The 23884-nt window shown below is 40.3% G+C and overlaps 2 protein-coding genes across 3 annotated transcripts; one reads left to right on the top strand and one right to left on the bottom strand.

Moving 5' to 3' along the window:
* Nucleotides 1-470: 470 nt before the first annotated feature.
* med29 (mediator complex subunit 29) lies at nucleotides 471-2756 on the top strand. Its single transcript, XM_061828084.1, has 4 exons — nucleotides 471-675; nucleotides 778-836; nucleotides 1428-1512; nucleotides 1592-2756. The coding sequence occupies exons 1-4, from the start codon at nucleotides 532-534 to the stop codon at nucleotides 1817-1819; spliced, it is 516 nt and encodes a 171-aa protein (XP_061684068.1). The 5' UTR covers nucleotides 471-531; the 3' UTR covers nucleotides 1820-2756.
* On the bottom strand, nucleotides 2179-23811 carry mlf1 (myeloid leukemia factor 1). Of its 2 annotated transcripts, XM_061828081.1 has the most exons (8): nucleotides 23627-23811; nucleotides 22005-22143; nucleotides 16692-16787; nucleotides 10663-10746; nucleotides 9705-9833; nucleotides 7159-7318; nucleotides 6953-7079; nucleotides 2179-4000 (listed from the first exon to the last, which is right to left on the bottom strand). In XM_061828081.1, exons 1-8 carry the CDS (start codon nucleotides 23674-23676, stop codon nucleotides 3940-3942), a joined length of 846 nt encoding a protein of 281 aa, XP_061684065.1. In that variant the 5' UTR covers nucleotides 23677-23811; the 3' UTR covers nucleotides 2179-3939. The 2 variants fall into 2 exon arrangements, with proteins under 2 accessions (XP_061684065.1, XP_061684066.1); XM_061828082.1 differs by lacking the exon at nucleotides 16692-16787.
* Between the last annotated feature and the right edge of the window lie 73 nt (nucleotides 23812-23884).

Below are 23884 nucleotides of genomic sequence, written 5' to 3'. Positions count from 1 at the left end.
TGAGGTGCAACTTCAAGAAAGCTGTCACCAAAGATCTGCCTTTTCAAAGTCAATAATGTTCGTTTTCTTAATTGAAATTATGAGAGATATTTGTCGTACAATTATTTGGAGATGTGAACACATATTTATTTGCCCCCTGGATTGCATCCTAAACCATTTTTCAAACATGTTTTTTTTTGTTAACCTGCTTTATTTTAAAACATACATTATGTTGTCAAGCAAACATTTCAATAATCGTTACATTTTAGAAAATTTGTTCAAAAATAGTTTGCTATCCAGTAATTGTAGGAATTTTGTTTTCAATTTCGTTAAAAGGTGAAAATGCATCCTTTGTCAATATCCAGCTCTGAATCAATGAGGTAATTGTGTAATAAATTTAATTTCCATTTTGTATCTACGAAAATTATTAATTTTAACGATACATCTCTCCTTTATACTCCAAATAAAAATGTTTATAACAAATGGAGAGCTGGTCTCTGCCCCAAGCGGAAGTCAACCTCGTATTTCCGGTGTGAGAGTCGCCTCGCCAAGATGGCGGCCCAACAGCAGCAGTCCGGTGGTCCAGGCTTACAACAGCAACAAGCCGCTGCACTGCAGCAGTTGAATCAGCAGCAGGACTTCGACCCTGTGCATCGTTTTAAAATGCTCATTCCGCAGTTAAAAGAAAGTCTACAGGTAATAAATTGAGAACTACGAGAACGCCTCTACTTCGAGATAGCTCAAAGGCGCCCTAAGCCGTTGCTTGATTGGCGACTTTTGTTTTTGTTCTCCTGACAGAATCTAATGAAGATCGCGTCGCTCAACCTTGCCCACAACACGACCATAGACAACGGAGTGTACGTGTAACAACTACTTATTTTTGTTGGCGTTGTAGTGTACGGGACGTGTTGTTTACGACGAAGTTATCTTCGTACGGTGTGCCGATCAGTAAACCTAATCGTGTGGCGTTCATGTTGTTCAGCAGGTGTTTGGTAAATCCGGTGACCCAATGCATTTTAAGGTTTTTAATGCATCACAATCGCTGAACAGATATTTACTACATCCCCACTTAAAAGCCATTTTAGAACATATTTTATTATTTGTGGACAAAAAAAATAATAATCACAATGAGGGGATCCAAATTTACGAATGAAGCAATGTTTCTCCCAACTACTGATTTTAGTTCTTTCAATTTTATTGAAATTACATGAAAACACACTACACCAGGAATATAGATTAAATGTTTTTTTTTTTTTGCCTTTGTTCTTGAATATAAATGTTCCTTGAGTTTTGGGTATTTTTTTTTTTTAATCCATGTATTCTTAGAACACATGACCCAGAAAAATGATGTGCCAAGGTGACATAATGAAATGTCTTATTTCATATAGTGAAAATCCTGTTTGCTATTTCATGCTATCTAATTTAAATTTTCTTTTCTTCTGCTGTAGTAAAAGCAGTGACGCTGCTGTTCAGCGCTTTGACAAAAGCCTTGAGGAGTTCTATGCTCTCTGCGATCAGCTGGAGCTGTGCTTGGTGAGACTTAAGACACGAAAAACTCCACATTGTCTTATCGGTGCTCGCCTTTTCCATTGACCCGCATCCACCTACGCAGCGGCTGGCGTACGAGTGCCTCTCTCAGAGCATTGACAGCGCCAAGCATTCGCCCAACCTGGTGCCCACTGCCACCAAACCAGACACGGTGCAGACAGAGTCCATGTCCTACGCCCAGTACCTTGGCATGATCAAGTCCCAGATCTCATGCGCCAAGGACATTCACAACGCTCTCCTGGAATGTTCGAAAAAGATAGCGGGAAAGGGACAGCCTCCGGTAATTATGTAGATCTCACAATGGACCCATTTTCATTCAAGTAGGATTTATTGTTTTTTAACACGTCTGCTAGAGGAGTGATGCTTTTGGTGAATTATGTTCACGCTCTTCTGAACTTTGGCAGGGTGGCTCCATTAAAATTCTGGTAATGGATTTGGTATTAATCCACTGGAGTTATTTTATTTTTTATTTTACAGAGAGGCCACCAAAGCAGGGTATTGCTGCAATTTTAGGCGCTTTCACGCAGATGCACTATGTGGGTTAACATCAACGTCTCTGTCATGGCATTGAGGATTTTTTCTGAACACTTAAGTTCCGTCCCACCCTTGAAATTCAAAGGCATTATTGTGTCACAGGGGGGTTGTACATGAAAAGCATATTTACAGTTTGAATTGGAATTTATCCCCTTTTTTTTAACCATCAAATTTCTAACACAGTGTAAATTGATTGGCCACGTTTGCTGAATTCAGATTGCGGATTGTTGCATCACTGGTTTCTCTCTCGGAAGTCTGATGTTATGTTTTTTTCCTCACCACATTTTAAATTTCACCAACTTAGAATTTGACGGAGTTTTTTTGATGGTAAATTTTCAGTTTTGGGCGATTTGATGGTTAAGAACAAATAATATAAATTCTCAGACTTTTCGGGGTGTAAAAACATTTCAATTTGAAATACGTTTTAAAAAAATTAAATTTAATCCAACTGCAGAAATTCCATTGCTGACCTGTACTTTCTTACAAATTTGCAGGCGTTTTGTCCATTGTCACCAGGTGGCGCCAATTGTGTACTTAACCTACTCTGCCTACTTAATTTGACTATTGAAACTTTTCGACAAATGACTTGAAACCATCTACAATATCTGCAATGATCACTAAACGTACATACTTGTGCAGGAGGGACAAATGTCTTCTACCAATTAGTTGAGTCAAAATAAACATTTTGTCATGTGTTTGGGGATTTTTTTTTCTTTCTTCAATGAAACCAGTTTTTTTTTTTTTTTTTTATTGTCCATAATCTGGAAAGGTATATTTGCCTCAAAATGTAAAACATCTCCCACCACCCTAAAAAAAAAAAAAAAAATTCTTTTTCTAAATTAACTATTGATTGTCATCAATGTTGGAAAGTTGTGAAATATTTTATCTAATTAAAACCTTTATTTTGCACAGGTGTTGGTTGACTTTTTCTATTCACCGTATACTGTCGCAACAACGGTGGGAGAGTGGCTTTCTATTCCTTCACGGCTGGGTGTCAAACAGTAGTCCTGGGTGCTCTCTGGGTCCTTCAACAAATTGTAACATTCCTGATCAAGTGCTTTGATCGAACAACAGCGATACACATCTTGATTAGACATTTTAATTTTTCAATTCTAAAAGTATATTTAAAATATACAAGAACAGTTGCAAGTGGTGTTGCTGAGCTTGGGGGTAAAAATGAACAATACAAAAAGGGAAAGCGATGTTTCTTTTTACAAAGATTAGAGCAAATACAAGACATTTCAGGTACTTAACAAAAGACTTCTGACCTATTCTAAGTGCATCCGTGGATCAAATTAAGTCACTCAAGTTGTTGTGGCCCTTTGATGACAGTTGATGTGTAATTCCTTTTTCAATATCAACACTGCCATCGAGTCAGTCAACACGGTTAAGTCTCATGGGATAACAAGAAATAAAAACATTGCATAAAAAAAAAAAAGTTTTTTTTTTTTTTTAAATACAGGGAGCTCCCACGCTAATTCCTTCACTCACTGAATAGCTGCCAGCTAATGTACATCTCATTCACCTCTTCAAGGACACCAATTGGCATTTACGGTGCTTCAGTTCCTAACTTTCTTAATCCTCTGTACCAAAGAAAGTTGAGTGGGAGATATGACCGTCATTGAATATATGGAGAGTTAAACGTGTGCAAAAGATGGGAATAAGCTGTAAATTTGCTATGGACAAACTGCATGAACACACCTTGAGAAGCAGTGACCAATACAACAGAGTCAAAACGCGGAACGTCGCTAACATGTTTCCATTCATGGGCCTTCTGGTTTAGTCTTGGGGATGATACCGTTACAGTATGTGTATGTGTAGGTATACATACTGTATGCATTGTGGGCACTTGAGAGAGTCGAGAACATGTTCATGATTTTACTGCTTTGTCGAGTTGGAAGCTTTCAGGATACCTTTAGGTTTGGACTTTGGTTGTTCTCTGTGGAAGCACAAAAGAGACATACTACATCACGTTATGGTAGCAGTAAAAAAATACAAAAAATTTTTTCTTTATGTTAAGGTCATAGTATCCCATAAACAGCAAATTTAGGCAACTGCACTCTTGTTGAATTTGCATTTTTTCCTCTTATTTTTGCTGTTCCTCTTGTTTTTAAAAAATGACAAGCAATTATGGTCACGTCGCAAGGTATGCGCAGTGTGTGGGGTTCGGCCACAAGTTTTCATCAGTTGGCCACTAGTTTTGCTGTGATTCGAAATTTGAATTGCAGGTGTGTGAATGGTGGAATTGAACATTTTTAACTTCCTTCATTCTCACCAGTTTCCTTCTTTGATGCAATCCGCTTCTTCCTTGACAACTGCCCCATGTTTTATCCATTCCATCCATCCATCCATCCCATTTTCTGTCCCACCACTACTCACTTGAGTGACAGGCGTGGTGGAGCCTATCCTAACTATCCCCACACAGGAGGCAACATGAACCCTGAACTGGTCGCAGGCCAATCGCAGGCCATTTGCACTCATACTCACATTAATGGTCAATTTTGAGTCTTTAATAAACCTACTAAATACAGTGCCCTCCATAATTATTGGCACCCCCAGTTAAGATGTGTTAAAAGCCTTAAAATAAATTCAGTGTTTATTGCAGAAGAATACTGTCACACTGAACATTTTGGGAAACCTTCAACTCAAATGAATTGTAAGAAAATAAAAAAATCCCCAACTAAAAAACAATTATTTTTTATTAAATTACCTGTTCCACAATTATTGGCACCCTTAACAATTTCCAGGAAATAAATATAATTGAAGCATTTCTGTCATTTCTACAGTAGTTTACAAAGTTTACCAGAGTATGTAGGAACATTTAATTAGTAATTCATCACTTGCTGTTTCCCTGGGGTATAAATATGATGCGTCACAGAGGCCATTTCTCTTATCCACTCTTAAACGTGGGAAATACAAAGGAACACAGCATACAAGTGAGGCAGATGTGCGTCGACCTTCACAGGTCAGGCAGAGGATACAAGAAGATTGCCACTCAACTGCAGCTGCCCATATGCACTGTAAGAGGAATAATTAAGAAGTTCAAAACAACTGGAACAGTGGTAAACAAGACTGGACGAGGACCCAAGTTTATTTTGCCACCACGCACAGTGAGGAGGATGGTAAGAGAAATCGAAAGATTTCCAAATCTCACTGTTACAGAATTACAACAAATGGTAGCATCTGGGGGTCACAAAGTCTCCAAATCAACCATCAGGCGCTGTCTACACGCCAACAAGCTGTTTGAGAGGCATGCACGGACAAAACCTTTCCTCACTCACAATCATAAACGCAAACGTCTGGAGTTCGCCAAGCGGTATCGGGGCTTTAAATGGGACCGTGTGCTTCGGTCAGATGAGACCAAGATTGAGCTTTTTGGCAACAAACACTCTAAGTGGATCTGGCGTGCCATGAAAGATGCGCATGCTGAAAAGCACCTCATACCCACTGTGAAGTATGGGGGAGGATCAGTGATGCTGTGGGGCTGTTTCTCTTCCAAAGGCCCTGGGAACCTTGTTAGGGTGCATGGCATCATGAATGCTTTGATATACCAGGACATTTTAAATCAAAATCTGTTGCCCTCTGCCCAAAAGCTGAAGATGGGTCGTCACTGGGTCTTTCAGCAAGACAATGACCCTAAACATATGGCCAAATCTACACAGAAATGGTTCACCGGACACAAAATCAAGCTCCTCCCATGGCCATCTCAGTCCCGAGACCTCAACCCCAATGAAAAGCTGTGGGGTGAGCTGAAGAGGAGAGGACCCAGGTCTCTGGATGATTTAGAGAGATTCTGATAAGAGGAATGGCTGAAGATCCCTCTTTCTATCTTTTCCCATCTTGTGAAACATTATAAGAGAAGATTAGGTGCTGTTTTGTTGGCAAAAGGGGGTTGTACAAAGTATTAACACCAGGGCTGCTAATAATTGTGACACACATTATTTGATGTCAAATAATTATTTCTTTATGTGGGATTTTTTTCCCCCACTGAATAAATGCACTTGTATTGAAGGTTGGATTTTTCTCTATCTTTCCATTAAGGTCCCATAATATTTAGAAAAAAATATTAGAAGCTAAAAAACACATCTTAACCAGGGGTGCCAATAATGTCCTGAGGCTGATGTGTGTGTGCAGCCGCCCATGTTTTGAATGTGCAATAAAAAAAATATATATGTTGTTATTTTGTACGTAGAGCTTGAAAACCCAAAACATGGTCGCAGTTTTCTCGCTCCAGAGTTTGGTATTTGTCCAGTGCTGAAGTCTTTTTGTGTGCCGTGATGAGTTGCCAATTATCATTTTTTTTTGGAAATGGTTCAACAAAGGTGGCACAGTGGATCAGCAGGTAAAGCGTTTGCCTCACAGTTCTGAGGTCCCGGGTTCAATCCCGGACCCACCTGTGTGGAGTTTGCATGTTCTCTCTGTGCCTGCGTGGGTTTTCTCCGGGCACTCCGGTTTCCTCCCACATCCCAAAAACATGCAACATTAATTGGACACTCTAAATTGCCCATAGGTGTGATTGTGAGTGTGACGGTTGTCTGTCTCCGTGTGCCCTGCGACTGGTTGGCAACCACTTCAGGGTGTATCCCGCCTCCCTCCCGTTGACAGCTGGGATAGGCTCCAGCACTCCCCGCGACCCTCTTGAGGATAAGCAGCAAAGAAAATGGATGGAGGGGTTCCATTAAGTTGCATTTAGATGCGTCACTCAGTGTGCGTATAGCAGGCATTTGAGGCATGAGTGAGATATTTGCAGCATTGCTCATGATGTTTTAAGTTTTAGTCATCACTTCCGAGGTATACAGTAAATTTTCTGATAATTAGGTTTTAATAGTTGACCTTGTTGGTTCCACTGTGTTTTAAGGTGTCAACTGTTTTCGCTATCCCTGCTACTAACCTGTGGGTCCGCTCAGGTGCAAGCTGACCTCTGTGACGTCGGGGCGGCTCCAGCTGAGCCACGGAGCCCGATGGCCTAAACTTGGACAACTCCTTTTGCCACTCCTCGTCAAAGGATTGTGCTTCAGCTGAGAGAGAAGAGTGAGGTCACAAATGTCAGGACAGGCACAAGGAATGTAATCAAAGCAATAACATGTCTTAACACACATTCATCCATATTCTGGAAGTCCTGTATGAACTCCTTATCTCCTGTTTTCTTGTTCATTTTCTTCTCAACAACATGTCCTCTGTCTTGAATGTGGTGACCGATGGACATCTTCTCAAGGCCACTTTCAGAGTCTTTCAAGGCTTTAACAGTCTCCTTCACCTGCACACGAGCATGAATATTGAAATTGGAAAAAAAAACCTTCAACACAAATATACCTGGATATCATTTGACAATTTTGTCACATCCTAGTCAAAAAATATAATATGCATCATGTTGTATATTTTCACAGGCAGTCACCTCATGTGTGTGCAGGGCACTGATTTGATCACTAAGACTTCTGCTGCAGTCACTGAGAAATGAAAGCGCAATCTCTTGCTATGTTAACATGGATGTACAACTTCATCCGAATCTCTACAATTTGTTCTTTGTCAGTGTAATTCAGTTTATCATCTCTCTGCTATAACGTGGCTCCAGGCAGACGTATGTGGCAAGTTTACTGCATTATCCCTGTCACAATAGCTTCGCATGACATTTTCATCCTTATTTTGTTAATTACTCCTTGTCCTCCCATGGCGATAACGATACTTGTCAAAAGTGGAGCTATTCACAGCCACGGAGGCGAAAAATCATAATTTATGCTGCGCTGACCCCAGGTGCGAAGCGAACATTTGCTTTCATGGATCATCATCATATTTACTGTAGAAGCATCTTCACCTGTAGTTTGTAGGTAGCTGGGACAGCACAAAATAGTATGCAAAAATATAATTACTGTATTTTAAGGACAAATGTTTGTCCACTCCTGTTTTAAACTACCATTACCATACCACAAACTACCACAAAACTACCATACCTGTTTTAAACGGCCATAACATTAGGTTCATCTTCAGAGTCTGACCGTACAATGGATCAGAAATGTTCCTTTTACAGAGATAACACTCAATTTTGACTGCTACTGTCAGAGAACCATTAATATGTACAGTGAAGAAATTAGGTATTTGAACACCCTACTATATTGCAAGTTCTCCCACTTAGAAATCATGGAAAGGTCTGAAATTTTCATCGTAGATGCATGTCCACTGTGAGAGAGAGAATCTAAAAAGAAAAATCCAGAAATCACAATGTATGATTTTTTTTAACGATTTATTTGTGTGATACAGCTGCAAATAAGTATTTCAACACCTGTCTATAAGCTAGAATTCTGACCCTCAAAGACCTGTTGGTCCGGCTTTAAAAGTCCAACTCCACTCCATGTATTATCCTGAATCAGATGCACCCGTGTGAGGTCGTTAGCTGCATAGACACCTATCCACCCCATACAATCAATAAGACACAAACTTGTAACATGGTCAGGGCCAAAGAGCTGTCCAAAGAGAGACAAAATTGTACAACTCCACAAGGCTGGAAAGGGCTACGGAGAAATTACCAAGCAGCTTGGTGAAAAAAGATCCACTGTTGGAGCAATCATTAGAAAATGGAAGAAGCTAAACATGACGGTCAATCTCAATTGGAGTGGAGCCCCATGCAAAATATCACCTTGTGGGGTCTCAATGATTCTTGGAAAGATGAGGAATCATCCCAGGACTACACGACAGGACTTGACCTTAAAAGAGCTTGGACCACCGTTTCCAATGTGACTGTTGGTAATACACTAATAATGCATGGCACGGAAGGTTCCCCTGCTTAAACCAGCACATGTCAAAGGTCTTAAGTTTGCCAATGACCATTTAGATGATACAGAGGAGTCATGGGAGAAAGTTTTGTGGTCAGATGAGACCAAAATCCCGACTGTGAAGCATGGGGGTGGTAGCATCATGCTTTGGGGGTATTTTCCTGCACATGGGATGGGACGACTGCACTGTATTAAGGAGAGGATGACCACGGCCATGTATTATAAGATTTTGGGGAAACAACCTCTTTCCCTCTGTCATAGCATCGAAGATGAGTCGTGGCTGGGTCTTTCAACATGACAATGACCCGGAGCACACAGCCTGGAGAACCAAGTAGTGGCTCCGTAAGAAGCATATCAAGGTTGTTGCGTGGCCTAGCCAGTCTCCAGACTTAAACCCAATAGAAAATCTTTGGAGGGACCTGAAACTCTATGTTTCTCAGCGCCAGCCTCGAAACTTGTCTGATCTAGAGAAGATCTGTGTGGAGGAGTGGGCCAAAATCCCTTCTCCAGTGTGTGGAAACCTGGTGAACAACTACAGGAAACGTTTGACCTCTGTATTGTAAACAAAGGCTGCTGTACCAAATATTAACATTGTTTTTCTCAGTTGATCAAATATTTATCTCCAGCTGTATCACACAAATAAATCGTTAAAAAAATCATACATTGTGATTTCTGGATTTTTCTTTTTAGATTTTCTCTCTCTCACAGTGGACATGCACCTATGATGAAAATTTCAGACCCTTTCATGATTTCTAAGTGGGAGAACTTGAAATATAACAGGGTGTTCAAATACTTATTTTCTTCACTGTATACTGAGTAGTCTTCAGTTCCCCTATTCTATATGAGGGGCAACATATCCTCTCTTGATGCACTTACACCTCCAGGGGCCCGCCGTGTCGACGACGACGCCTGAAAGACTTTCGGTGGTTCGTCTCCAACCTTGGAATATGTCATGACTGATGAGGAGCTGAATGAGTGGGTGTTTCCTTCCGTGGACATATTCTCCTGACACACAACACAAATAAACACGTGATTTTACTCAGCAGGACCAGGTTCCCCAACACTCTGGCCTCCTCCTCCATCACAAAAATTCAATTCAGTCAATTATACAATTTGTGCCATCAAATAGTACAGCATTTAGTTGCTGTCTGCCTTTATATGGCACTGCTACAGATGAAAAAATATACATTACTTCTTGTAAAAGCGTATTTTGACCCACCCATCCATGTCCTTCGCCGCTTATCCTCACAAGGGTAACGTGAGTGCTGGAGCCTATCCCAGCCGTCAACGGGCAGGAGGCAGGGTACACTGTGAACTGGTTGCTAGCCAATCGCACGGCACATGGAGACAGACAACACCCACACTCACAAATACACCTAGGGGCAATTTAGAGTTTCCAATGAATCCATGTTTTTAGGATGTGGGAGAAAACCCACGCCGGCACGGGAAGAACATGAAAACTTGATCAAAACAGTGAAGCCAACGCTTTACAATTGCGCCACCATATTTTGACCAATGGAGTAAAATTTGCTAATTTCCCACAGCACACCAGAAAAGCTCTCACAGCACACAGGTTTAGAATCACTGATCTAAAGATTCTATTGTTCTGCTGTAGTTCTCAGCCCTTTTTCCCTTGTGCATCCAGTCCCTCCATATGTTCTCTAAAACCCTTTTCTGTTCGGCTGCATTTTTAATATATATCGGAATAAAAAATAAGCAGAGTAGCCGTTCCACCAGCAAAAAAACAGCTCAACAGCAGAGGTTGAAAAATAAAAAAACAACCAAACTTGATTGTATTTGTACCACCAGTACAATGTTACTGCTGTGAACTCACAAAGTTTTTGCACATTCCTTCCATCCGGCTCCTCACATTGGTCATGATGTTGTCGAACATGCTGAAAGGGTTCGACGTGGGGTCCTGCACAAACACACAAGGTACAAAGAATAGTTACAGCAGCTGGATGGTTAAGCTCGGATGCCACCTGCTCTAAAGGCATCAACACCTCATAAACAACTCTTATGTGTGTATTTACAAACAAAACATTCATTGGTTTTGGCATGGTATATGTATCGTCCCGTTACAACAACTACAAGCAGGTCATTCACCCGACTATGACCTACTAACATTCACGTGACCAACATGCAAACATTGAATATCTTATTGGCTCAGAGCAATTATAACAGAGTTGTGTCTAAATTGTATAAACTTTACAGCACACAAAAACATCTATGCAAATATTCACTCATTTTGAATGTGATGTTTAGTACTGTATTATCACCTTTCCTTTTAACAACACAGTGTTTGGGAACCGAGGACACTCATTGTTGAAGACTTCTTTCTTTCTAATTAGTGATGTAAAACTTCCGTTGCGCAACAGTCTGTGCCGTGCGTTGTTGCATTTCGCGCTTCGTCATGCACCACAAATTTTCAGTGCGATACAGGTCTGGACTGCTGCCAGGCCAGTCGAGTACTCACTCTTACAAAAATCCACAAATGCAATGTTACATTACAACCTTTTTTAGCCCTTTGATTAGAAACATGATGTACTGTATTACCATCGGTGCAAGTAAGTCATACTTGTGGAAGTCATTAGTCTGAAATATTGACTCCTGCCTTCCTCTGTAGAGTTTGGATGTTTGTGCGATGCTTGCGCAGCCTTTCTTTGTCTTTCTCTCACATTAGAAAAACATGCATGTTAGCAAATAAGGCAGATGATAAAACAAAAAAATAGAAAAACGTGAGAATGATTTTCACTGACGAGTGCAATGAACGTAAAAAAATAACAGTACACTAGTTTGAAGTCCCGAGTGTTTTTGGAGGTACAAATACAAAATAAACTTAATTTCCCCCATTAATAATCATGAAGTTAACTTGGATGATAATCATTTTACTCTCCAATTATGATGCTACATACCTTTTTATTGTTGCTATTTTCAAATGTTTATCATATGAATTAATAGATATGGATGAAGTCTTGCCATTTTAAAAAATACCTGAACAAGGATGACATTATTTGACTGTTGCTTGGGTATGGTAGGCTCACTACTACTTGTACAGGTAGAAGTGAGGCCTTTACGCCTTCAAAATAATCTCTCGGGTTGCATTTCTTCAAATCAATAAATACAAAGTTGCCCAACATAAATTGCACATCGTCTAGTTAATAGCAATGTTCTGCTTCGCCTTGGAGACACGATTTTGTGAATTCACGAAGCGGCCAACTGACTGCTTCCATCGGGAGAAAGAGGATGGGCTGCTGCTGGAGGAGGAAGGCTGCGTGAGGGGCTCTAAATTGCTCCGAGGCGGGCTGATTGAGAAGGCACAGTTTCTTTTTATTCCAGCAATTTGCAAATGAAAGTGGAGCAGGAAAAGTACATCATTCAAGATCAGATCGAGGAACTAAGACAGCTCATCACATTAGATCGATGGCAAATTAATCACGATCATATAAACGCCCACACTTACTTAGACACTTTTTTTCCCGTTTCATTTCAGATTACCACCCAGACATATGTGAGGCCATGAGCATTTGACAGTGTAGGCTTTGTAGATTTTGCAAACATATGCCTTACTCATGACTCACCAATTAATGCCTGGCAAGAAGTTTTTCTGTTTCTGACTGTAGTTCAGTCCCAGTTTGAGAAGGGTCAAAATACTACAACGCATAATACAATTCACACTACTCATGTAAAATGTCTGGAAATAGGACCTGTTCTGGAGGAACAAGGCAGCAGAAAGGATGGTTTCCATGAGAAAACAGACATTTTAGAGCAAGCGTTTGCACCAAATAACAGAAAGTCTAACCTGGGATACATTCAGCATCCACAAACCCTCGATTCAGTGGATGCTTCCAAGAGCGATAAAGCCTTACCCATACCGACTTCTAATTTGTGAGCATCATAATCTTCCGCTTGGAGCCTTTGGACAAGCTGAAGTTGGTATTGGTAAAACTTTTAACAGTTACCGGAGGATCTGCTGGATTCCCATTCCAGTGCAGTCCTCCTGATAGGCTTTCCTTGCCTTTGTATGAAAGCCTGGTCTAGAGGTTGGATGTTTTTGTCAGCCTTTCGGCCAACGGATTATCATGGTTCACATAAATGGTAATACTTGATGGAGCGGTCTGATGGCCATTAAGCCTCCTTGTCAGGCAGCAATTGTGTAACACTGCTCCAATGTCATTTGGCAAAGCAAGTGCAAGGGAATGAGTGCTAGGCTTGCAAAAACTACAAAGCATAAGCTGCCAAATGGTGATGGTCTCTTCAAAAGATAACTTCAACAAAATTGGAAAAAAGGAAGCACATAGCAACGTTTGGGACACCCTGCTTTACACAAGTGTTTGGGGAGAAATATCGGAAGTCTTAAAGGATCCATTTTACAAGAAGTGAAGTAACTGTTGAGTGCTACTTGAAGGGAAACTGTGCTGTCAAAGAGCAATGAATGACGGGTGCCCTGGAGGTTGAAACAATATCTTATCAAAAATAAACAGACTTACATTGAATAAATAACATCTTAGAACACACACACAGTGTAGATTTGGTCAGGGACCTGCTAGTTTACCTCAGAAACGGACAATTGCTAATTTAATTTTTAAAAAGTTTACAATTTTAGAAGTTAAAGCCTTGACTGTTGACATAATCAAAGTAACACAGGGCTTTATCCGGAACAAAACTACTGACATTTATGATTCTGCAGTCCCGCCCGCATAAGCATCCCGACATCTATCGCTATGTATGTCTGTGTTATGTGCAGGGACTACAATCAGCATGGTGTTGAATGACTTGTGTTCCATGTGTAATTGGGTCGCATTGCCAGAGATTAGCATGGGCTTTAACACTGAAATTGAGCTTCATTCTGGGAAGACTACACAGAGGCTAAAAAGTCCAAGGCTGCTCCGCTCCGCTCGCTCAGCTCTTTTACAAAAGGTCAAGCTGATGTAAATAAAACACTCCTGGTCACTATCTCACAGGCCAATTTTATCCCATAGTGGCATCTATGGACAAATAAATGCCACTTCCATTTGTGACCCGATTATATTTAGACCTGACTGCTTTAAGTAAGAAGAGTGTGAGGGCACAAGATAAGGAACCTGTTGTCGGGCCCCACTTGTCGCTGTGTCGAACTCAGTAAGAGGTTGGTTTAAACAGATTGCCAATCCACTCTCGTTCTAAAAAAAAAAATACAGTAAGAAATGAATACCACCTACTTAAAAAAATGACCTGTGACTATTCAAACTATTCTAAGACTAAAAAAACAGCACCATGTGACTGTACATTTATAAATGAGCGTGTCGAGAAGATGAAAGGTGATATGGAGCAGTGAGTGGGTATCCTCAGGAGATAGCAGGGAAATGTGAACACTCCGAGTAAAGTTAGCTGCATGGTAGGTAAACACACCAGTCATTTTCCTAAAGGTATCTGATGTTAAATCCTCTCTCATTTAGTAGTGTTTTGAGAAGATTTTTATCGACAATTATGAATTTTCAGGGGCGCTGCCATTTTCGCGAGTCACATGACCTACGTGTGCGGATGTGACGTGTTACGTGTCGCAACAAAGGCTCGATTACATGGGACACCATTATGCCCAATGCTGATTTCTCGGATTTATCCTCATCTGATGAAGAAATAGCAGTATCGGTTGATCGGGAAGACGGAGGAATACTTCCATACACAGCCGTGAGCGGGTCGGCCGCTCGGTTTTATCGGGAAGATGGAGGAATACTTCCATTCACAGCCGTGAGCGGCACAGCTCCAGGGCTCGGGGGAGCGAGCTCACGGCTCAGCTGCTCAGTTGATCGACAGGGGCACCCCTCACTGTTGTGTATGGAAGTATTCCTCCGTCTTCCCGATCAACCGAGCGGCCAAGCTGCTTACGGCTGTGCCGCTCATGGCTGCGTATCGAAGTATTCCTCCGTCTTCCCGATCAACCGATACTGCTATTTTTTCATCAGATGAGGATAAATCCGAGAAATCAGCATTGGGCATAATGGTGTCCCATGTAATCGAGGCTTTGTTGCGACACGTATCACGTCACATCCGCACACGTAAGTCATGTGACTCGCGAAAATGGCAGAAAAAAATCTTCTCAAAACACTATTAAATGAGAGAGGATTTAACATCACATTGTCAAAATAGAGTAGATATTACATGACCTATTGGATACATTGTTAATGCAAACTGTAATGCAAATTTTGATCTGAATATCATACCACACTACAACTACAACTAACTAAAAATCATGACACAAAGCAGTTGATTTCACCAAAACACCTATTTCTGACTAAAAAGCAGAGAAAAAAATGTCTGTTGTGAAAAGAAACAGAAGCAGACCACAAACTATGATGACGCAAAGAGTGTTTGCTGTTGTGACACCTCAAACAATAAAAACAACAAAGACATGACCAAGAAAAAGTTTTTGGAAAAATAATAATTTGTTTCTAGATATACAACTACGAACGAGGGACGCTCATTCACCACATGGCTCTAGTTCAATGTTAGCGATTTTTTTTTTACATGGATTCCATCATTCAGTCCATGAATGGACAGAGTCATCCTCTTCTCCCAATTGTGACACCAACACACATATGCATAGTCTGTTTATGTGTGTTGCCTAAAGTCTTCAGACTTCCAACATTTGGCATTTTTTTCCCTCACAATTTGACTTTATGAGATTCACCATCCATACATTCTCAACATCATTTTACTATTTAGGATCGCGGGGCACTGGAGCATATCCCAGGAGACTCCAGGCAAAAGGCAGGCTACACCCTGAACTCGTTGCTATTCAGTCACAGGGCACATCTAGACAGAGACAACCATTTGCATGCACTTTCACATCATCACTGAGGGGGAACTGATCCCAGGACGCCAGGACCAAAGTCAGGGGAGTGCACCAATACACCATTACATCATCATTGACTGAGAAGATTCACCACTTCCTCTTTATTTTCAAATGCTGATCTAAAATTCAAAGAAAAAAATGCTACCATCTGCAGGGTTTTCAACCTTGTCTTTGACAGACAATGTGGGTGAAACCCTCTTTCACCCTTTACCTGATGAAAATTTTACTTGAAAAATTTGTGATTGTATTCAGGTGATAGCTGTACTGGAAATGCTTTAGGGAAAGTGTGCCCTTGCGTATTTGTGGTTCACCGTTCGGGGCCCCGCATGTTCACAGATTTTGCTCACAAATGTCCACCCCCCTCAACTCCCCTCTGATGTACTGTATTTTGACGTTCATAACGTGCACTTAGAGATCTTAAATTCTCTAGTGAAGCAAAGCACACTGGGAGCACCGCAAAGCATGCTGGGAGCAACGTAACCAGTGTTTTCAAGTGCACTTTATAGGACAAGTCACACAATGATATTTATAGATATTGGAACTCACATAAGGCATGCCCTCCATTTTGGAGAAAATGTAAGACTTAAGTGAGCCTTATGGGAACAAAAATATCATACATATTATACATGGGTATTGTAATACTGCATCTATTATACGCAGATGGGGGTAAGGAACATAATGAGGCAACACTGTACAGTTTTTTTCTCTACTCTCATGTTATACAAATGTAAAAAAGATATAATTACCAGTAACTAACACAAAAGTGAATTCACGTCTTTTTTTTTTAATTTGAGCTAAAAAAAAAAGACTGCCATTGATATTTTGAAAGATCCTGGTGAAGCAATATGGAAAGCGGACCAATGGATGGACAGTGAATGATCTTGTGACGCTTTGAGATTCACAGAGACTCTACTTTACAGCCACATGTTCTCCCAAATTTTTTGGGTTAAATGCCCAACTTATACATTTTCATAGGAATTGGCTTTCGAAATGATATTGTACTGTGGGAGCAAACACTTCAGCCTCACACTTCTGAAGTTTGGAGTTCGAATCGCTTGGGTGCGGCCTTGCCGTGTAGCGTTTGCACGTTGTCCCCCGGCCTGTGTGGCTTTTCTCCGGGTACTCTGGCACAATAAAAAAACATGAATGTTAGGTTCATTGAAGACTAACTTGTGGATTGGTGGGAATGTGAGTGTTAACTCTTGTTTCTTGTAGATGTTGATCTACAAATTCTTGTAAATGTGTTTCGACAAGATTGAGGAGTGGTGTTATTGGGAATTTTCGACCATGAAGCACATTTGTGAGGTCACACAGTGATGTTGGACAAAAATAAGTCTGCAGTCTAATTCATCCCAAAGGTGAGGTCAGTCAAGTTCATACATGCCACACTATGTACTTGAAGTTGAGCCCAACCCCAATGGAGTACTGATACTTGATCATGAATTATCATCGTGCTTTTGTGATGATTTATTTTTCATTTTTATGAATAATTTGTTGAAAAACATACACACGCAAAACCCTTTTCTTTGAATTGGATTCAGTTGCATTTGACAATAGCACTTCAACTTTAACATACGGTAGAACTGCATGTTTAACAGTAAAAGTCTTGTGACATATTGCACTTAGAACAAAAATATCTCAGTTATGTGTTTTCTCAGTCCGAACGCAGGCGCCACAATGTATGAAGAGCACATATAGAAGATAAAAGAGGAGGAATAATTAAGAGATGAAGAAAATTGGGGAGTCTTGTGGAAACACAAGTAGGAATACAGATTCCATGTTACCTCTTTGTGTTAACTAAAACACCAAAGTAAAAAAAAAAAAAGAAATACAAAAGCTGCTTCTTAAGAGTGCTGCAATTTCATTCACCTACAAGGTCGTGGGCATGCTGCACCCTATCGTCCCTATCTTCAGACAAGAGGCAGGGTACACGCTGAACAGGTTCCCAGCCAATCGCAGCCCACATAGTAACAACCAATCGCACTCACATACACACTTACAGGCAATTTCGAGTCTTCAATTAAAGCATTTTTTTTGGGATGTGGGAGGAAACCAGAGTAATCAGAGAAAACCCATGCAGGCACAGGCGGGGCGGGGTTTGAACCCCAGTCCTCAAAACTGTAAAATATATAAAATAAAACTGTAACTGGACAACTGAAGAGATACTTCCACACATCACTCACTTCTCGTCAGACGGCCGGTGCTGCAACAATGCTGACATAGCTCCAACTCAGACTGCCCTGAAATATCTAAGTTATGCTGGTAAAGCGATATTGGTGTGTTAGTATCGGAGCATTTTGTCAACTCCAGGCGTGCAGTTTCGACAAACATACCGATACTCGCTTCGGTGAATCTCTACAGTAGAACATGGCTGGACGGATTAAATCGTGGTCGCACTTTGCATTCAAGTGGAACTGCAGTGGCGTTTCTATTTTAATGACATTATTTCAGGCAGCAAAAGATGACGGGGAGTATTTCACCGCGTGTAAACCAAAAGAACCGAATCAAGTGTTTGGATAGCTGCTGTTCAGTCACTGAGGTCATTAGTGCAGAACACATTATCTAGTTAATGGCAGCGAAGTGCCGTAATGATGAGGCATCAAGTTCCTGCCTATTGAGGCCAAGCTTGCTATGAAAGTCATTATCGAGGATAAATATATAGGGCCTCCATGACATCGTGGGATTGAACTGGTTCACATGTTTGTCCTGATTCAAGGGAAGGTTAACGGGCACAAAACTAGAGTCTGTTTTTGCAAAGTAGTGATGTTCCGTTCTTTCTGGTACAAAACACCAATTATTTCAAGAATTATTAGCTACGGGACCTAAATGATGTCACGGGACATACCAGTCACTTTATTGGTTAGTAACCACCATTCTTATGGAAATTTGAGAGGAAAAAACCACAACCACAAACTGGTGGTTAGGCTTCATTATAAGCTTCACCTAGTCAAAAAACTCTTATTTTCCTCAAAGTTTGTTGGTAGGTTAGAAAGATTGCACAAAGGCAGAGGTGACGTCAGCCAAAGCGAGAATGTTTTAAAACCCAGGTTGAAAACGCTTCTTTTTTCTCATGTATTTGCAATTTTAATGATATTTCTTGCACTGTACAATGTTTTTAATTGCGCTTTTATTTTTTATTTTTTAAATATATACATTTTGTGATGATTTCCCTTTTTTTCCCCATTTCAAATGTTTTATTTCTTTGCATTCAAATCCTTTTAATCGTGTGAAGCACCTTGTGTATGAAATGCACTATAGTAATAAATTTGCTTTGCTTTGCTTATTAGTTTGAAGATTCAATGTCCTCTCTTTGTAGTGTATTCAATTAAATACAGGTTAAACGTAATTTCCAAATCGTTGTATTCTGTTTTTATTTATGCTTAACACAACATCCCAACATGGAATTGGCAAATTGACAAAATTAATTTCAGTCCACCTACAGTGAAGAAAATAAGTATTTGAACACCCTGCATTATTGCAAGTTCTCCCACTTAGAAATCATGGAGGGGTCTGAAATTTTCATCGTAGGTGCATGTCCACTCTGAGAGAATAATCTAAAAATAAAAATCAAGAAATCACAAAGTATGATTTTTTTTTACCAATTTATTTGTGTGATACAGCTGCAAATAAGTATTTGAATACCTGAGAAAACCAATGCTCATAACCAACTTATTCAATAGAATACTAGCGGAAGAGAAGATGCCAGAAGAATGGAGGAAAAGTGTACTAGTTCCCATTTTTAAGAACAAAGACGATGTTCAGAACTGTGGAAACTACAGAGGAATAAAGATGATGAGCCACACAATGAAGTTATTGGAAAGAGTAGTGGAGGCTTGACTCAGGACAGAAGTATCTGCGAGCAACAGTATGGTTTCATGCCTAGAAAGAGTACTACATATGCATTATTTGCCTTCAGGATGCTCGTGGAAAAGTACAGAGGTCAGAAGGAGCTACAATTGTGTCTTTGTAGACCTGTGGTACTGCATGCGCAAGTCCAGTGTGGTAGAAAATTATGTTAGAATATTACAGGACATGTATGAGGACAGCAGAACAGCGGTGAGATGTACGACACCCACGTGTGTCAGAAGAATTTAAGGTGGAGGTGGGACTGCATCAGGGATCCGCCCTGAGCCCCTTCCTGTTTGCGGTAGTCATGGATAGGCAGACAGATGAGGTTAGACTGGATTCCCCTTGGACCATGATGTTCGCAGATGATATTGTGATATGCAGTGAAAGCAGGGAACAGGTGGAGTAACGATTAGAAAGATGGAGGCACGCGTTGGAAAGGAGAGGAATGAAGATTATCCGAAATAAAACAAGAGTATATGTGCATGAATGAGAGGGTCTGTGGGGGAAGAGTGAAGCTCCAGGGAGAAGTGATAGCAAGGGTGGATGACTTCAAATACTTGGGGTCAACAATACAGAGCAATGGAGAGTGTGGTAAGGAAGTGAAGAAACGAGTGCAAGCGGGATGGAACAGTTGACGGAAGGTGTCTGGTGTTCTACGTGACAGAAGAGTCTCCGCTAGGATGAAGGGTAAAGTCTATAAAACAGTGGTGAGGCCCGCCACGATGTACGGTTTACAGACGGTAGCACTGTAGAAACAGGAAGCAGAACTTGAGGTAGCAGAAATGAAGATGTTGAGGTTCTCGCTGGGCATGAGCAGGTGGGATAGGATTAGAAATGAGCTCATTAGAGGAACAGCCAAAGTTGGATGTTTTGGAGACAAGGTTAGAGAGAGCAGACTTTGATGGTTTGGACATGTCCAGAGGCGAGAAAGTGACTATATTACTAGAAGGGTGCTGAGGATGGGGCTGCCAGGCAAAAGAGAGAGAGGAAGACCAAAGAAAAGGTTTATGGATGTTGTGAGCGAGGACATGAAGACTGTGGGTGTTAGAGAGGAAGATGCACGATAGGCTTAGATGGAAAAAGATGACACGCTGTGGCGACCCCTAATTGGGACAAGCCGAAAGGAAAAGAAGAAGAAGAAGAAAACCAATGTTAATATCTGGTCCAATAGCCTTTGTTTGCAATTACAGAGGTCAAACGTTTCCTGTAGCTGTTCACAAGGTTTGCACACACTGGAGGAGGGATTTTGGCCCACTCCTCCACACAGATCTTCTCTGGATCAAACAGGTTTCTGGGCTGTCGCTAAGAAACACAGACTTTCAGCTCCCTCCAAAGATTTTCTATTGGGTTTAAGTGTGGAGACTGGCTAGGCCACGGCAGAACCTTGATATGATTTAGATAGTGGACGATGGTTACCGACGCCCACAGTTGTGTGCTCCATTTGTGTTTCTCCAAAGCATATGGGTCAATATTGTCGATCAAAGCACACTTCTTGTCGTAACGGTTTCTTGAAACAACATCTAATGAGCGCCGCTAACTTTCCAAAGTCTTTTTAGCCACCATGCGTTACTTTTAACAGTCATATGAATATTTGCGTAACTCCGGTCCATATGCAAAAGCATTATAGTGAACGGCGCGTCAGTATAGTGAACCCATTCAGCACGGCCAGGTGTCCAGCATGTAGTCACGTGGTCGTAAACATAGAACTATAGGTTTCTAGCATCTTTAGTTATCAGTGAAGATGCAAGAAAAAAATAGATTTAAAAAATTGTGATAAAAATCACGATTGGAACATAAGCCTCCCCTGGTTGTAGCCCTATTTAAAAATTGTTATTCTATATAAAATATATTTTTAACATTTTTGGGTGTGCTGATTAATTGGACTTAAAATTATTTGCTATGGGAGATATTGGTTCACTTTTCATACAATTCGGTTTTAGTTTGACTTTTTGGAACAGTTTAGTGATGAAGGCAAAGACTCCACTGTCTTCATTTTACCAATTAGATGCTCCACTTTTATATCATACAAGACGTCCGCATTGGTAAGCAAACGTCTTCCTGTTCTCTCTCCATCATGTTGTGAGGGGGTGTTTTACTCTATTTTAGCTTTACTGTACAGTAGTTAACTAATTTTTACACTTGTGAGAGTTAACAATGGTAAAATCACACTTAAATATAGCCATACAGATAATCAAGATTTTATGTCAGTGGCCGTTTGAGCCAAGAACAAGTTCAATCACTTTTCAGAGGTTCCAGTGTACTTGCAAGAATCAGTGAAACAATGGCCTATAAATAGTCCTCTGAGCTATAGATATAACGGTTGGAGAGGCCAAGGGTGTTGACCCTCGACTAAACTAGACACTAACATGGCCTCTGTCCAAGTGCTGCTTCACTTAAGCCTCTATAGATTGCTTGCTCTACCAACTTGACTAATGAGGTGGGCACATGTGGATTAGGCGGTTGTTGGGTGTATGTGGCGGTCACGTTCTCACCATCACCGCCAGAGGCTCCGCTGTATCGTGCCCACGTTGTCTCCCGTCCGTGATGCTCGGCATGCAGGGTCCGCCGAATGGCTCCGAGAAGCTCCGCATCATCTGCCGCATGTGATCCCGATGTGCTCGGAATGGATCTCTACGCAGGGGATGACGATTAAGAATTTCACTTAAAACATTTATAACGGTGTTATGGTTGCCACAGTTGCAAAAAAATATATCAAATTGTACAGGGGGCCACTCTGATCTTCATTAATTAATTAAATTAAAACCATCAAACAAATTTAATAAATTTTAAAACACTGCTAAGCTTTACAATAAAGTTGATAAAGAAAATCTAATAGGACAGAGGTTCTTAAACTTTTTACAGTACCATCTAAAAAAAACATTTGACTCTCAAAGTACCACCAACATGACCATCATTAAAATACAGTAGCATCATAATGTGGATAGATATTTTCTATTATTGTTAGTCACGGAAAAAATGCGAAAATATAACATTAACTGTGTTGTAATGTAAGAAAATAAAAAGAGTTCTTAATGATTCACTTAAAAGGCAATGCACGTAAATGTTAACTAAAAACACTATGAAGAAAAAATTTTGAATTCAATTCAAATGATTGAACGCAGATGTATTGAACTTGAAAGTTAAATGAAGTGAACTGTATAAATTTTTTTTTTTTATATAAGTCACTGTTGCATTATACATCTAAGAACATTTTTAAAGCGACTTTCACATAACACAAGTGAGAACCCATGTTCCACACTTTAAGAATCGCTGGTATGAGTTTTCAGGATTTTGGGGTTGTTTGTGTCGTGCATAGCAATAGAAAAGAGTTGCAGCTGGCTCATTGACCAAAACAAGACCAATTTCTATGATGCAGACACTTTTTCAGTCATCATTATGGTGATAGACAGTAGTCATAGATTGGAGCTTGACAACATACAGCAGAAAGTGGAGCAAATATAAATTTTTTAAATCTCAATTATATTTATTTACAAGACCATGATAAAAATTAACAGTTCCTCTGCGTCTTTGTATACTGTGCCTAGAAACGCCCTTTATAAAGCCATTACTATTTTATTAGTATGTAGTTGTGAGGGGCAGTGCACTCTTGGGAGAACCTTACTATTCATTTCACAACCAAAAAAAAAAAAAAAATAAATAATAATAAAATAAAATACACGTAAATGAGTATAAGTTTCTTCGAAGTTCATGGCTTGGGTATATTTCACATCCATTATTACTAAGAAATGCAGTATATATTTTATGGAAATTCACACTATACAGCGAATAACCTGGCAAGCATATTAATAGTCACACATAAGTACTATTACACATTCTTAATTTCAACCTCCACGGGAACAAAAGTAGCAATTTAAGACAAATAGATTTGGCCAATTAGCACAAATTCGCATAAATTGGACAAACACAGTCAGTTATGCTACTATTTGAAGCCCTTATTTCGCTGCCATACATTATTTACAAATTAAAATATAACGTAGAAGCTATATAAAAAAAAACACGTCCACCTGCATTTTAAACAATTTACGTTCGACTCACGATATTACATTAGGTCTGAACAAGCTATCTTAAATACGTAACATTTGAGGCCACTTACGAGAAGAATGGGTCGTCGTCAAAGTCCCTAGAATTCCCGTTCCTGAACATCTTTGCGGACCTGAAAGTCGTAAATTTAAAGAAAATAACGAAATTTAAAAATTGGCTTAAATAAACATAATAGTTCGGTCCTCCACAGGTGCCGCAAGCTCGACTGCTGAAATGTCACTATGGAGAATATGGCGTTAGGACCCCGAGCAATGAACCACGTGACACAAATGCCATTCTCTGATTGGCTTGAGACGACCTGCGTTCACCA

This window comes from Syngnathoides biaculeatus, chromosome 8 (assembly GCF_019802595.1).
Source record: "Syngnathoides biaculeatus isolate LvHL_M chromosome 8, ASM1980259v1, whole genome shotgun sequence".
NCBI lineage: Eukaryota > Metazoa > Chordata > Actinopteri > Syngnathiformes > Syngnathidae > Syngnathoides > Syngnathoides biaculeatus.
The sequence above is the reverse complement of the archived record's forward strand: the minus strand, read 5'-3'. Positions and strand labels throughout refer to the sequence as shown.

Bases quoted from the DNA above. Each gene is read 5' to 3' on its own strand.
- med29 (XM_061828084.1), top strand. From the start codon at position 532: ATGGCGGCCCAACAGCAGCAGTCCGGTGGTCCAGGCTTACAACAGCAA. The intron at 676-777 runs GTAATAAATTGA...TTCTCCTGACAG, and splicing joins AGTTAAAAGAAAGTCTACAG to AATCTAATGAAGATCGCGTC. The intron at 1,513-1,591 runs GTGAGACTTAAG...CCACCTACGCAG, and splicing joins ATCAGCTGGAGCTGTGCTTG to CGGCTGGCGTACGAGTGCCT.
- mlf1 (XM_061828081.1), bottom strand. From the start codon at position 23,676: ATGTTCAGGAACGGGAATTCTAGGGACTTTGACGACGACCCATTCTTC. The intron at 7,319-9,704 runs GTAAGTGCATCA...GCTCGTGTGCAG, and splicing joins CACGGCGGGCCCCTGGAGGT to GTGAAGGAGACTGTTAAAGC. The intron at 7,080-7,158 runs GTGTGTTAAGAC...CTTCTCTCTCAG, and splicing joins CTTCCAGAATATGGATGAAT to CTGAAGCACAATCCTTTGAC.